The 14355-nt window shown below is 50.7% G+C and overlaps 7 protein-coding genes across 7 annotated transcripts; 2 read left to right on the top strand and 5 right to left on the bottom strand.

Annotated features, from left to right (window-relative positions):
- Positions 1-204: 204 nt before the first annotated feature.
- Positions 205-1737, bottom strand: PEX2_012900 (VHS and GAT domain-containing protein; the record flags this gene model as incomplete). The annotated part of the gene is made up of 4 exons (XM_016738567.1): positions 205-978; positions 1034-1408; positions 1473-1526; positions 1579-1737. 4 exons carry the CDS (start codon positions 1735-1737, stop codon positions 205-207), a joined length of 1362 nt encoding a protein of 453 aa, XP_016602873.1.
- Positions 1738-2184: 447 nt separating this feature from the next.
- PEX2_012890 (Haloacid dehalogenase/epoxide hydrolase) lies at positions 2185-2895 on the bottom strand (the record flags this gene model as incomplete). The annotated part of the gene is made up of 1 exon (XM_016738566.1): positions 2185-2895. The coding sequence occupies one exon, from the start codon at positions 2893-2895 to the stop codon at positions 2185-2187; it is 711 nt and encodes a 236-aa protein (XP_016602872.1).
- A 712-nt stretch (positions 2896-3607) lies between these two features.
- Positions 3608-6313, bottom strand: PEX2_012880 (60S ribosomal uL22 domain-containing protein; the record flags this gene model as incomplete). Its single annotated transcript, XM_016738565.1, has 10 exons — positions 3608-3757; positions 3825-4012; positions 4248-4461; positions 4632-4762; positions 5028-5196; positions 5274-5555; positions 5608-5712; positions 5815-6021; positions 6075-6173; positions 6227-6313. The coding sequence occupies 10 exons, from the start codon at positions 6311-6313 to the stop codon at positions 3608-3610; spliced, it is 1632 nt and encodes a 543-aa protein (XP_016602871.1).
- Positions 6314-7000: 687 nt separating this feature from the next.
- On the top strand, positions 7001-8283 carry PEX2_012870 (NAD(P)-dependent alcohol dehydrogenase; the record flags this gene model as incomplete). The annotated part of the gene is made up of 2 exons (XM_016738564.1): positions 7001-7057; positions 7111-8283. 2 exons carry the CDS (start codon positions 7001-7003, stop codon positions 8281-8283), a joined length of 1230 nt encoding a protein of 409 aa, XP_016602870.1.
- Positions 8284-8512: 229 nt separating this feature from the next.
- On the bottom strand, positions 8513-9387 carry PEX2_012860 (SDR family NAD(P)-dependent oxidoreductase; the record flags this gene model as incomplete). Its single annotated transcript, XM_016738563.1, has 3 exons — positions 8513-8784; positions 8835-9265; positions 9332-9387. 3 exons carry the CDS (start codon positions 9385-9387, stop codon positions 8513-8515), a joined length of 759 nt encoding a protein of 252 aa, XP_016602869.1.
- Positions 9388-9615: 228 nt separating this feature from the next.
- PEX2_012850 (uncharacterized protein) lies at positions 9616-12056 on the bottom strand (the record flags this gene model as incomplete). Its single annotated transcript, XM_016738562.1, has 5 exons — positions 9616-10062; positions 10120-10153; positions 10209-10494; positions 10559-11850; positions 11956-12056. 5 exons carry the CDS (start codon positions 12054-12056, stop codon positions 9616-9618), a joined length of 2160 nt encoding a protein of 719 aa, XP_016602868.1.
- A 518-nt stretch (positions 12057-12574) lies between these two features.
- Positions 12575-13508, top strand: PEX2_012840 (putative 2-deoxy-D-gluconate 3-dehydrogenase; the record flags this gene model as incomplete). Its single annotated transcript, XM_016738561.1, has 3 exons — positions 12575-12703; positions 12757-12972; positions 13059-13508. 3 exons carry the CDS (start codon positions 12575-12577, stop codon positions 13506-13508), a joined length of 795 nt encoding a protein of 264 aa, XP_016602867.1.
- Positions 13509-14355: the final 847 nt, after the last annotated feature.

Genomic DNA, 14355 nt, shown 5'->3' with positions numbered 1-14355 from the left:
GTATGTGTTTAGTGACAATGTGCGAGGTATCATGGAGGCCAAAAGGCAAAGGGAACCAAAAAAAGGCAAAAGCTATACGCTAGCAAAAATAGACAAAACCACAACCAGAATCAAATATGACCAAAAAAGAAAAAGAGTCAAAGCGCTAGACGATAAAAAAGAGAGACATGCTATCGGCGATCACCAATTGATCCCTGCATGGCGCTAGCGCTCCTGCTCAGTAGGCTGGAAGCGCACGCGATCACTCTGGGGCTGCGAATTACCATGTACGCGATTCCTCTCATCCGAGTCATTGGTAGCAAAGTCATCGGCGAAAGGATTCCGCACCTGGAAATCCTCGGCGTTGTATTCATATCGTCCAGTAGTCGCGGATCCCGAGACGGGGTGGGAAGCAAGTGGCCGGCCACCAGTCATGGTCGGAGAAGGCAGTTGTGCCGCGACGGGTGCAGAGGTCTCAGGGCTCCGTGTTTCAATCAGAGGAGGGGGCCCGGGGGGAGGAGAGAAACTCGTAGCGGCTGGTGCGACAGTCTGCGACGTCGGCGATGGACTATTCAAATTGGACGAGGTCGGCGACGAAGATCCTGTGATCTTTCGCGCCTTCAGCATGGCACGCTGCTGCTGCGAAATCGCCACGGAGATCTCGTCGTTCGTCTCAATGAGTGTCAATAGGGTGTCCTCGTCCGGGGCTGGGTTGTTCATGTGGATATATCCTTGAATTAAACGCGAAGCGGTCCCGCAGCGGTCAACGAACTCCTTGATGAGCTCGTTGCCTTCCAGCTCTACCGGTGGCGTGGACTGAACGAACTGCGTTAGCAGTTTTGCCGAATTGCGCGCTTCCTCGATGCGGGCTGCTAGTTCCACTGGGTTGGGGAGGGAATTTGCCGGCGCGCGGGACTGTCTATATGTCTGCTGGTGGTGACCGGGAGGTCTGGCTGGGACTTGCGGTGGGACGACGGAATTCATTGGGAAACGGTCGATCTAGATAGGTTAGAGTCTTGGACAGCATGCTGAGAGACCTATATGATGTGCTCACCAAACCGTGCGAGGCTTTCGTCTTCTCCTTCGCCCACATCTGCAGCAGCAGTTTGATGTCTTCGTCCCATGCGCGCTGTTGCTCGAGGGTATCCAAATACTCGCGGAGATAGCTTTGCACGTGCCAGTCACGTCCTGTGCGCAGCAGCTCTTTGACGGTCGTCACGAATTTGGCATCGAAGTTGCGCGTGAAGGTGTGGCCCGGATTGTCGACCAGGATACGCATAAGCATGATCGCATTGTACTGGGTATTGTTCGGGGTGCCGGCAGGATCGGAAAGGTACTTGCGAATGCGCAAAGCCGCTTCCTTGGCAGCATTGGGGCTCGATTCGGCAGCTTCGACGATTCTGGGGAGGTGAACGAATTCTGTTCCCTGCTGGAGGTGCGAATTCGATTGTCAGTGTTGAAAATCGTGGGTTGTCATCTCCCGAGGCACATACCGCGTCACGCGAGCCATTCGCATTCTCATTTGCATTCGATTCGCAGAAGGCAGTCTGGAGAAGGTGTCAGTGTGTCTTATCCAATCTCTCTGAGATCAGCACGAACCAGTTCTTTGAGGACAATGGCTTCTGGTGAGTCTTCACGATGTTCGACACTGTCGCTGGAGCCTATGTTCAGGTACAAGTCAGCGGATATGCGGGGAGACATGGAGACGGTGAGATACTCACTTGAGCGCCTGCTCAGAGATCCCAGGAAGCGCTTCATGGTGATCGCACAGTCTCTTGTATTTCAAGAGGAATTTTGGAATAAAAAAAAAGGGTAAAAAAAGGGTTCAAATTGCCAAAGATAATTCAAAGAATAATTCTAGCCGGGGGGGGCCAACCGCCGATCTACTAGTCTGCAGGGAACTAGCAATAGGCGCCCTAAGGGATCAAGAAAACAGGACAAGGAGGGAGATATATATAAAGTCAATATCTCATATCTTCAGCGGTCAAAGCCACATTCCACGCACGCATCCAGTTGTTCTGCATTGCCAAGCTCAAGGCCATCCAGGCTCCAGGGAATTGATGTCAGGCAGGGATGTTTTTATTCTTGGTGACTCAGCCACATGTGAGGGTAGACAGTACTTAGTTCCAATATGTATTGTCACTATATTTATAAGTACCAGGTACTTAGCACCACGTACGCCTCACATGCCACACATACCCCACACTACTCTGCTTCAACAGCATCAGCCATCTCCCCCAAAGTCTCAAACCGCCAATCAAAGATAGGATCCCCTGTATTTCCCATCAAAGCCCCGGACCTCTCAATCCAAACAGACTTAATACCAGTCTTCCTCGCAGGTTGATGATCATGAAACTGGCTCTGCGCTGTCTGGAGAACCTGTCCAGGCCCCACTCCAAACTCACGCTGCACAGCACTCAACATGTACTTAAAGTTCCGTGGATCAGGCTTATAACTGCCAATATCCTGCGCGGTAAGAATCAAATCAAACGGTACACCCTGCAAGCTGCCCGCATTGGACTTGGCGAATGAGGCCCGATCCACGTTCGACAGCACCACCAACTTATAGTGCTTGGATAGTCGGCGCAGGGCATCGACAGTGTCTGGGAAGGCCGGCCATGTCCCAATGGAGTTGCCGAATTCGCGGCTTTCCTCGACGGTTGGCGGGTTGAGGCCTAGGCGCGCTGCGAGGTTGGGGTGGATTGCTGATAGTAGGTCTGAGTATAGAAGGTCCGGGGTTGCGGTTTGTTGGGTACTTTCGAGGTCGTGGTAGGTTGTAAGAAGGTGTTCGCGGGTGAATTGGGTGGTACTTTTTGAGAGGATCGGGGCTAATGCAGTGATGATGCCGCTTTCCCAGTCTATCAGAGTGCCGTAAACGTCGAAGCAGAGGAGGCGGTAGTCTGAGAGGTTGGTCATTTTGGTTTGATCTGGTGAATATATATATCTAGAGAGAGAGACAGAGAGTAGATTGGGATAATGGGGGAATTCCGAAAGTATATTCTGTTCTGGACTACTTATACCCCCGCATGTAGATCCCTGCTTATATATATATGGATGTTGCCCTTGGCATATTCCAAGATAAGAATGTCGGGGACCAGAAGTGGTATAGACAGGGTTTCCTGGAGATTACATTCATGCCGATATATCCCTCACATAAAGTGCATACGGAGTTTAGCCCGTATTTTAAGGCATCGCGATATCCAGTTACTGAGACTTCCAATCATCACTACATGAATCAGACGCATATAGAACAGAAAAAATAAGATCTTATTATATGACCAAAAGATCGGAACCTCGACAGAGGTGTGCAGCTAGACAAGATGGAAACGGAGAAACACTCTCTATCAAAAGAGAAAACACTCGATAGAGTCACGGAGAAAGAACCACGTTTGTATCATGATTGGATCGGGAAGTACAAAATCCTATTTCCATCACCCTGGGGCCATATCGTTTAAACTTTTTATTGGGTTCTCCTCCGAGTGTTGGCGCCATGACCTTAAAATCTTGTATGATCCGGTATCGATTCCGTTCCAACATACACAGCTGATGCACAGAACTCCGATCCTTCCCGTCCACCGCAAAAATCTTTTCACATCACGTCCCCTCACACCTTCTTATGGCGATCCGTTTATGCCTCAATGAGAGCACGGCGGATCTGGGTGCCACGCTGGCGGGAAGAGAGACGAACCTGCTTGTCGGTGGTGGCCTTCTTGACCTCCTCGGCAGCCTCGGTGAGGATGAGCTCGATGTGGCAGGGGTTGGTCATGTAGGGGTTGATCTGGAAAGAAAAGTCAGCATTTTTGGATACACACTCAACCGTATATCCTAGGGGAAAGAAAACGTACACGACCGTGAGCACGGTAAGTGCGGCGGCGACCCTTGGGAGCCTGGTTGACCTGGATGCGCTTGATGATCAGAGCGCTGGTGTCGAGACCCTTGCCATCGGCGTTGGCCTCAGCGTTCTTGAGCAGATCAATGATGTGCTCAGCGGACTTGACGGGCCAGCGGGCCTTGGAGACACCGAACTGCTTGCCTGTAAACAAAAAATTGTCAGTCGATGTTCCGACTCCATTCACAAATTTTCTTCCAGATCGTAGATCCACAGCATCGCCAATAAGCCAAAAAATCCATCATCTCGTTTCATTCGTTTTTTCCTCGTCATTTCATTGCATATCCTGTCGTATATTTGGCGATGCTGTTCGTCTTCCCATAATCTATTCCTCCGATCCATCCGGAATTTTCTTCAAATAAAAAAAAGGGCGACTCACCCTGGGCAGTGCGACCGGTGGAGCCGGCGTAACGGCGCATGGGAACGGCCATGGTCTTGGTGGTAACGTTCTCGAGGAAAGTGAGGGCCTTGGACAGCTTCATGCCGTTGACAGCCTGGGCGGTCTCACGGGTGTTCTTGAAGCTGACGCGGAGGTAAGAGCCGCGCGCGCGGGCGCTCTTGGCCTCCGAGATCTCCTGTGCGGCGTAACGGACCTGTGAAAAGCATCGCTCGTTAGCAATCGGATCGTCGTTGGATGTTGGTGATGTCGGCAGCGAAAGTCGACCCGGCGATCGGACATTGAATGTGCATCACACGGGTGGCATTTCGTAGAGAATGGGATTCGGAATGGTCATTATCGATGACAGGGACATGCAGCACTCACCATCTTGAAGGAGTTGGCGAGGGGGGTGTGATGGTCCTCGGTGATGAGTTGTTGTCGCTTTTCGTCGTCGTCCGGCTCTCGCTTGAGCCACCAGATTTGGTGCGGTTTTTTTCGCTCTTGGCGCTCTGGCCCTAAGCGAGCCCTAACGCTAGCCGTTTTGGGTGGATTTTGTCTTTGAGTTATGTCAGACCTTAGTCATTTAGTTTTTGCCCCACATATTAGGTGTCCATCTCGTTACAATCAACCAAGGCAAACACTGCCCTTCGAAGCTATACTTGATGCATACTTGATTCTTGATGATTGAACGGGACAAAATTTTATTCTTCATAAATCCATATCTACATTGTCTATACATAGTCTATTTCTTCTGCTCTGGCACCTGTGTAATAAGCTCACCCTTCTCAACAGCCGACCGCAGGTTATCCAGCACCAGAATCTCCATCTCCTTCTGAGTCTCATAAGTTCCAGTACCAATATGCGGCAGCAACATAACATTAGGGTTGCTGACAAGCCCGGGCTCAATTTGGGGCTCGCACTCATACACATCCAGACCAGCAGAGCGCACCTATAGAAAACCCTCAGTCAGCCAATATTCTCCGCATATCCATGGAAGGTTCAAGTTTATCCCACAACATTACATACCTTGCCAGAGTCAAGTGCCGCAACCAACGCCTTCTCATCAATCAGCGCACCACGTGCTGTGTTAACAATCACGACACCATCCTTCATCTTGGTGAACTCGTTCGCACCGATGATGTGGCGCGTAGAAGCGTTCAAAGCCAAGTTCAAGCTGAGCACGTCGGAACTGGCGAGCAATTCGTCGAACGAGACGTATGTCGCACCGACTTCCAGCTCGGCTGGTAGACGGGATCGGTTGTGGTACTGAATCTTCATGCCGAAGGCCTTGGCGCGAATTGCCATTTCCTGCTCATGGTTAGCTGGGGTCTGGTGGTGGACTACTGTCTGCACTACATACCCGTCCGATGCCTCCCATGCCCAGGATTCCGAGGACTTTGTTCTTGGGGTCGTGGCCCAGGGTGGTTCTGTACTCCTTTCCTCCTGCGGTGATCGGGCCCTGCCACTTTCCTGTTATTGGGATTATGGTTAGTTACTGGTTACTGGGGGAAGCTCATTCTGCTCTATTTTAGTGCCACTTGCCTTCCCGGAGAGCAGTAATAGGCACATGGGCCTGGCGCAGAGCGCCGATCATCAGGAAAATGCCCACGTCGGCTGTCGCATTGTTGACGGCGACTGGGGTGCTGGAAACAGCGATGTTCTTCTCCGTGCAGGCGGCAACATCGATGTTGTCGTATCCCGCGCCGTTGTGGCAGATGTACTTGAGAGATTTAGGCAGGACCTCGAGCATCTCTGCATTGAACGGACCGGTGTACTATGCGCTGTAAGTAGGATAACTTGAAGCGAAGGAGAAAAGCCGATGTTTACCTTGGTGGAGTTGTTGGACCGGTAGAGAGCGACAACATCGTCGTACTTGCCAGCCTTGCAGTTTGCGATGAACTCTTCTCTGGTTCCGCTGGGGAATTCCTGATTTGTCTGTTTTAGCGGGATTCGATCGCGGCGCAATAGAAATCGCTTACCTTCAATGTCAAAAGAGATGAGATGCTCTCCCACTCCTTGCGCGCGTGTGTGATTTCTCCAATGAGGAGAGCTGATTGTGTTGCCATGTTGTTTCTGCACATGTTAGATGCGCCAAATGATGTCAGCGGGGTTACTCACATTTGTAGAGTTCTATGGTTCTATAGGAGTGTATCAAGAGGGCAAGAGGATTGAAGGATTGAATCGAGCAATTCAGAGATTTACAGGTTTGAGAATGAAAAGAAAGAAGAAATTCCAAGAGTCCAGGAAATCAAAAAGATTATTGGAGATCCCCGCTATCGCGGAACCCCCATGTCGTGACGGGGGCTCCTCCGACGGTGTCTTGGATATAGATGTGGCCTCGGAGATATAGATCGTATACTTGTCAACCATTATATTTCTACCAATTCATTTCTACATTTATCTCTATATACGGTCTATCTACTTCACTTATTAACTTATTAACCTATACACATGTAACTTCTAACCTTCTACAAAGGAAATACAAAAAATGACCACCCCCACGTCGGGTATTGAAATCACCCCATTAGTCCAATACCCGACAGCGGAGCACCTCCGGGCCCTTCCCAAGTTGTGCCTTCCCCCCACGACGACCGAGTGGGGTGTTTTGGGTCATTTGAGGGGAATCAACGGGCCGACTTGGAATGCCGTCAGAGGTCGGGTTTCGCTGCTTTTTTACTTACTTCATTTACATTTCAAACCTTTCTTCTATTCTTCCTAAAATTACTTACCTACTACTCTCTATACTACACACCATGGCAAACACAACCACCGCCGCGCTCGTTCTCCACGGCGCCAAAGACCTCCGCCTGGTAAGTAAACTAAACCCAACGAAAAACAAGACCCAAACGCTAACCCAAACCAGGAACAACGCACCATTTCCGCCCCATCACCAAAAGAAGTCCAAGTCGCCATCCGCGCAACTGGAATCTGCGGCTCAGACCTTCACTACTACAGTCACGGCCGCAATGGCGACTTTGTCGTCCGGGCCCCAATGTGTCTGGGCCACGAATCAGCCGGCACAGTAACAGCCACCGGCAGCGAAGTGACAAACCTCAAAGTCGGCGACCGCGTCGCTCTGGAAGTCGGACTCCCATGCCGCACATGCGCACTCTGCAGACAAGGTCGCTACAACATCTGCAAAGCGATGCAATTCCGCAGCTCAGCAAAGGCCTTCCCGCATCTCGACGGCACGCTGATGGAGCGCACAAACCACCCAGCGGATATGTGCCATTTGCTTCCGGACAGTGTGTCCGATGCGGGTGGTGCGCTTGTCGAGCCGCTCGCTGTTACGTTGCATGCTGTGCGTCGCTCGCACCCGCCGAGTAAGGAGGAGGTTTTGCAAAACCGGGCTGCTGGGGAGGAGACTGCGGCGTTGGTTTTCGGTGCTGGTGCGATTGGACTGTTGCTTGCTGGTGCTTTGGCGGCCAGTGAGAATTTCTCGGCGATTGTTGTTGCCGATATTGATGCCAGGAGACTTAAGATCGCCGAGGATATGGGGCTTGGGCTTAAGACTGCTCTTATTCCTAGGGCGGAGACTCCGCCTCCCGCGAAGGATGCGCCTCATGCGGAGCAGACGGCTTATGCGCTGGAGAATGCCCAGAATGTGGCTGCTAAGTTGATTGAGGCCGTCGGTGCGGAGGATGGGCTTGTTGTGAACGGTTTTACTCGTGTTTATGATTGTACTGGTGTGCCGGCTTGTGTGCAGGCTGGTATCTATGCTAGTGCGCCTGGTGGTGTGCTCGTGCAGATTGGCATGGGAAATCCTATCCAGACCCTGCCTGTTGGCGCCGCGGCGCTGCGTGAGGTGGATATCATCGGCGTTTTCCGCTATGATGGGTCTGCCTACCCTGCTGCTATTGCGCTGCTGGCGAGTGGCAAGGTGAAGAGTGTTGAGGAGAAGGTTGTTACTCACAGGCTCAAGTTGGAGGATGGAGAGCGGGCGTTTTCACTGGCTGGAAAGGGAGTTGACGAAGAGGGGAACCCTGTTGTGAAGGTTATTATTGAGAGCCGACGGGGAGGCAGTGGCTCTCTGTGAGCATGGTAGTGGTGACGACGGTGATGATGATGAATTGTGTTTGAAAATACCCGGATTGTGAAAATAGAGCAAAGGGATGGACATATATATGGGCACAAAATTGCTACAAAATTGAATATATATAAAATTGAATCAAGGTGTTTATGATAGTAATAACTTGTAGGACGCGAAAGGCTGATGAAATATATTTTCCCTTCTTATACTGTTCTTCCTAATATGGCTGGGTTGCTCATTTCAACCCTCCACCCAGCAAGAGGCTCTGACCTGTCATGTACCCTGTTTTCACAAGCATAGTCACAACGTTGGCCGTTTCCTCAGGAGTCCCGAGGCGACCAAGCGGAATACCAACTGCCACATCAGGGATAGCTGCGGCGTTAGGGATCATACCGGTGTCACCAATCATGGCAGGTGCCACATCGTTAACACTGATATTGAATTCAGCCAGCCGGGTAGAAAGGTTCTTCATCATTCCCGTCAGACCACCTTTAGAGGCAGCGTAATCTAACAGAGAGTCAGTTTGATATTCCTTAAAAAGGGAATGAGTTACATACGACATCCATTAATTCCTCCGCCTTGCGCAGCAATCGAGGACATAAACACAATACGCCCCCAATTCTGGCTTTTCATATGCTCGACCACCCCCTTGACGAGAATGAATGAAGCGCGCAGGTTAACATGTAAAGTATAATCGAACTCTTCGAGAGAGCAGTCCCAGATTTGCGGAATCCGCTTCCCGTGTCCAGCGTTCGAGATCAGGATATCGGGTCGGTGGCCGTGCTCAGTGTCAATTTGCTGGAACATCGTCTCGATGTCGTCAGCGGAGCCAACATCCACCTTATGGATTGAGATGCGGAGCTTGTTATCGGCGTATTTGCTCTGCAGATCGGTCACCAGCGCGTTCATTGCGGTCAGGTTGGTCGCGTATGTCAAGGCAAGATGCACTCCATGCTGGGCAAGCTGGTGTGCGCAGGCAGCTCCAATTCTACAGAATCAATTGTCAGTTATGAATTCTCAGTGTGGGGTAACATGGGTCTGGGGAATAGCTTACCCTCCCGATGCACCGGTGATAAGCGCAAGTCGACCCTGGATCTCGTTGAATGACATGATGCGATAAAGCTGATATGTGTGTGATGATATGCAACGATAAATTGCAGAAGTAAACTCCCAAATCTCCAAGTTTGATCTGGTAAAGCAGCCTCGGTTGCCCCTCGGGGCCATCTCCGATGGTGGCCCCGCAGACCCCCCCGCGTCATTTGCCGTCAGATCGGGCGTGGGGGTACCACATCACACGCATCACATGCATCACGCGATAAGGAATGCCACTCCACTCATTTAAAAGAGAAGGCTGCTGCTCATATCCCCCATCCAAGTGGATGGCTGCCAAGACTGCGAGCGTGGCTCCCCAGATTGGTACATATCGGATGCATTCTGGAACGCATCCAGCCCCAACAAGCCACCAGAAATCTGGTCTCCGGATACATAATCGCCCACAGCCTCCAGATCTAGCCATGAGAAGTCATTGGCAGGGCTGAATTGCATGTATCCTGGGTCTGCGACCGGGTTTGGAAGGGCTGTTTGCAATGAAAAGTCACTACTCTGCTGTGTCTCTTCGGAAGGGTTCGTGGATTTGGGCTTCCACAGAAGCTCTAGAAGACGAGCATAGCGGGACCCGACGTCGTCGGTTCCTGCGCTTGCTTGTTTGAGGACTTCGGTTGTTCGGATGACTAGGCCTTGGACTTTTGCTTCTTCTGATGGAACCATCATTCCGAAGGAACGAGCCTATGGTATCGGTCAGATGATATGCAGAAGAGGAGGGTACTCGAGCAGGGATCTTACCTTGTAGAGGAAAACGGCAGAGTAGATGCCATACCTAAATCGCATGAGCTGTTTGCCCCAACATAACACGTGATGAAAGGAAAACTTACAAGTAGAAGCGGAGAGGCATGAAATGCAGATGCTTCTCAGGATCGACCAGATCCACAAGGATTGTCAGGTATGACTTGGCCGCATCGACAGATTCATAAATGAACCGTGAATCCTGCATCGATGCGACATTCTTGAACGTCGATCGTAGATGTTCTCGTTGGCCTTGTAGGTCGGTTTTCGGTTTGACTAGCGACTGCGAGATCGCCGCTTGGAACGCGAAAGCAGTTGTATACAGTCGCAGGTACTCGTATGACAACTGCAGTGTTGCTCGCATAGGTGGTGAGCCTATTGATATATTAGAACCAAGACACACCCAGAAGCTCAAAGAGTCAAGAAAATCCCAACTTACAATCCAGGGACCCCCAAAGTGACTTCCACCGCAGAATTGCCAAACGGAAATCATCCACATATTTAACATAGTCTCCCATCAACATCATCTGGTTACTAGTACGCATCCCCGAATACAAAACCTCATGAACATTCCCATAAAGCTGCGTAAGATCCAGCATAGCCTGAAAGATCTTCGCATAGTCCTCCTCGCCCTCGTTGACCGGTTGCAGCGACGGGAAATCCTGACTGACAAGACCAGTCATGGGCCCCGGGCCACGAGACCAGAAAGCACGTCCAATACGCACAGAAATCAGTCGATCAGAGACATAGCAGCTCGCCCAGGCCAACCGCCGACGAGCCTCGCTCTCGTGATCACCATAAGGATCCCCACGGAAAGAAGTGCGATCCATGCCGATGAAGTACCCCGAGCGCAGCGCAAGCCCGACATGCATCCACGCCGCGCGGTCTTCCTCTCCGCGCCCAACGCGCTCGATACGAGGGCGTAGTCCCTGCGGTTCCCACTCGGCAAGTAATAGAAGCGCTTCGACCGCTTCAACATCGCACTCCGCGCCTGCAGCGATGCCGGAAATCAGCTCGTGCATGTACTTGGAGCAGTACTCGTGGATCTCAGGCTGGTCGACCAAGTCCTTCGAGGCGATGGTCAGGACTGCAGTGAGCAGGTGCTTCTCATTAGCGGCGAAGGCGTCTAGGGCCGTGCGCGTGAAGTACTTCCGCGGCACGAGGGGAAGATACGGATGGAAATTTTCCGCGTAGCGGGAGATCAATTGCCACACCGTTTCCGGGTCTAGAGCGCACGTCTGAACGAGTCTGTAGGCCCGGATACCTGTAGTCTGGTTGCTAAAGTCTGATACAACGCCGTTGCGCAGGCTGTTGTATGCTGGGAACGCTGTTGGCTCCGCCCGAACATGGTCGTTGTGGACCTCGGGTATTGCCCCTGTGCCTTCTGTGGCGATGCCGGTCAAGCATTGCCAGGCGTCTGATGGATTTCGCGGGACAGATGATATTGAGGTATCATCTTCCTCGACAGATGCTGAGGCTGGTGCTGGTGGATTAGGTGGCAAGAATACCAACGGGCCGGGATAAGATGCCGATTGCACTCTGCGGTTTTCCGAGTTGGTTGGGCTTGATGCTTCTGAATCCTTGTCTGGCGACTGATTGGCTGGTGTAAAGTTTTTGATTTTGTTCTTTCGGATTCGACGACCTCCACGATTTGAGCCGCCTAGTACACATTCGCGATTTTCGCGTACGCAGCGCTGGCATGGTGGTTTGCCAGGGTTACCATTAGAGTCTCTGCATGCGATCAGCGCGGAACCAATATATTGCCGATCCGGGGAAAGATATCAAGGCATCCAGTGGCTGAAATAGTAGGGAATGAGAAAAAATAGATAGTCTTACAGGTCACATCGAGACTTGCGTTGTCTACAATGCAGGCAGGCTCGAGAAACGCGCTTGGCAATATCGCGCCGCGAGGCTTCTGACGGGGATTCTTCGTCCATGGCTATATAGAAGGAACATTGAAGAGTATGAAATCAAAGTCCAACGTCCCCACAGAGAAGTCCGCAGACCCTTACTCATCCCATGCAGCCCCCAGCGCCTCCCATGTGGGGGAAGGTGCTCCAACCGTGGAAACCTTGAATGCTCTCTATGTTGTACTTTGGCCTTCATAAACTATCTATGCTGTGCGTATAATCTTCCTTTTAGAATAGATAATATTAGAATATTAGAATAAATTGACTAGAATACTAGAATATTAGAATATTAAAAATGTCTCACCTCTTCATATAACTATTTAAGAGCCACTCATCTTTTTAATGTGAGGAAAAACACTACCGTTTCAATTGCCGACGGCTATTGACTTCGGCTATAGGTATTGCCCGGAGTAACCCCGCGTTCTCGGTTTGCCCTGAGTGGATTTCTTATTTGGAGCTCCTCCCAGTTGGTTCGCTTGGTTTTCTTTTGGTTTGTTTTTTATTCCAAAATCCTTTTCATCTTCATATTCATATCCGTATTCACAATGGCAGATGTAATGTCCCTCTTCTCCCTAAGCGGGAAAACCGCCCTTGTCACCGGTGGAACACGAGGTATTGGCCAAGCTATGGCCTTTGCCTTGGCTGAGGCCGGCGCCGACATTATCTTGATTCAGGTGAGTCACGCGCAAGGAAAGAAGTTAGAGAGCACATGGTAACAACCTAATAGAGAGACACCACCAACACATCAACCAAGGACGAGATCATTAATCGCCTTGGCCGTAAGGCATGGATCCATGTCGCCGAGCTTGGGGATCGCCAAGCTGTCAAAGGCATTATCCCTGCATTGACCAGCCAAGGACTGAAACCCGAGATTCTGGTAAACTGTGCAGGGATCCAACGGAGACACCCGGCGGAAAAATTCCCGGATGAGGACTGGGACGAGGTGAGTCGAGACCGCTCCCCGACATAAACCCGCAATATAAATCCGCCCCTTGAAACGTTGTGTCTCATTCGTGGAATGATATATAGGTCTTGGAAGTCAACTTATCCTCCGTCTTTATCATGTGCCGAGAATTCGCCGCATATCTGTTGGCTCGCGACGCCTCTGAATTCCCACAAGGTCGCCGTGGGTCCATCATTAACGTCGCATCTTTGCTCACCTTCCAGGGTGGGATTACGGTCCCCGCCTATGCGGCATCCAAGGGTGGCATTGGGCAGTTGACCAAAGCGCTCTCGAATGACTGGCTTGCCAAGGGAATCAATGTCAATGCGATTGCCCCCGGTTATATTGCTACCGACATGAACACCGCCCTTATTGCTGATGCTGACCGTAACGCCGGTATCATGGCACGCATTCCTGCTGGCCGATGGGGAAAGCCCGAAGATTTCAAGGGCGCTGTGGTGTATCTGGCTAGTCAGGCTAGCAGTTATGTGTCTGGCGAGATTCTCACAGTTGACGGTGGATGGATGGGACGGTAAATGTTGAAAATGAAAATGAATATGAATATAACGTATATTAGTTTGAATAAATTGGACATATGACTCTTTTCTTGGCTTAAGGTTAGATTATCGTCCGATGTGTACTTCGTACTCCGTATCTGTCTCCGTATGTGTCTCCGTACGGAGGTCAAGGGGTGGTCAGTGCACAGCCCTGCGACCTGAAACCTCGACAAAGCCAATGTCTTAGAATAAAACACCGGCCTGATGAACTACACATGTTTACGGGTTTTGCACCGGGTGTTCACCGGAAAATTTGGAGTCCCCGGGAGTCTACACAATTAATGAATGTTTCAGAGCCCGGCCCTTATCCAAAGGCGTCACGCCCAGACTCGACCTCGGATCTGCAGGGATCATCAGCAAATCATCAACAAACTACGCCTATCGAAAGGGGCCACTAGTCTTGTCAGAAACACTGGCGTCTTTAGTGCCACCAAAGGAGTTATCCCGATAGGGCTGTCTGTCATTTAAACGCCTTGAACACTTGCTAATCAGACCATACAGGGGCTTTGCAGAATATATGTCCATGCTTTTTCATGCTTTCCTTTTCTCCGTCAAAACTCCTTCAGGGCCGATCTTGTCTTTCATATTTTTTTCTTCTTTTCTTCCATTCTCTTGGCTTTGATAGTCGGCTGGTCTCGATTGGTTTGAATACACTCTCTTACTCTCTTTATTGAACTTGCTTGAGCTTGACTCTATATCTCCTGGTCTGGACTACCGCTGCATTGTCCGATTTCATTCTAAACATAAAAAAACGTGCCACCCCCTTGCTTGCATTCCAGACGCATTTTGAGAGTGAGTCTTTACCGAACTTCGATTCTTGGTGACC

Source organism: Penicillium expansum (genome assembly GCF_000769745.1).
Source record: "Penicillium expansum strain MD-8 chromosome Unknown contig40, whole genome shotgun sequence".
In the NCBI taxonomy this organism is placed as follows: Eukaryota; Fungi; Ascomycota; class Eurotiomycetes; order Eurotiales; family Aspergillaceae; genus Penicillium; species Penicillium expansum.
The sequence above is the reverse complement of the archived record's forward strand: the minus strand, read 5'-3'. Positions and strand labels throughout refer to the sequence as shown.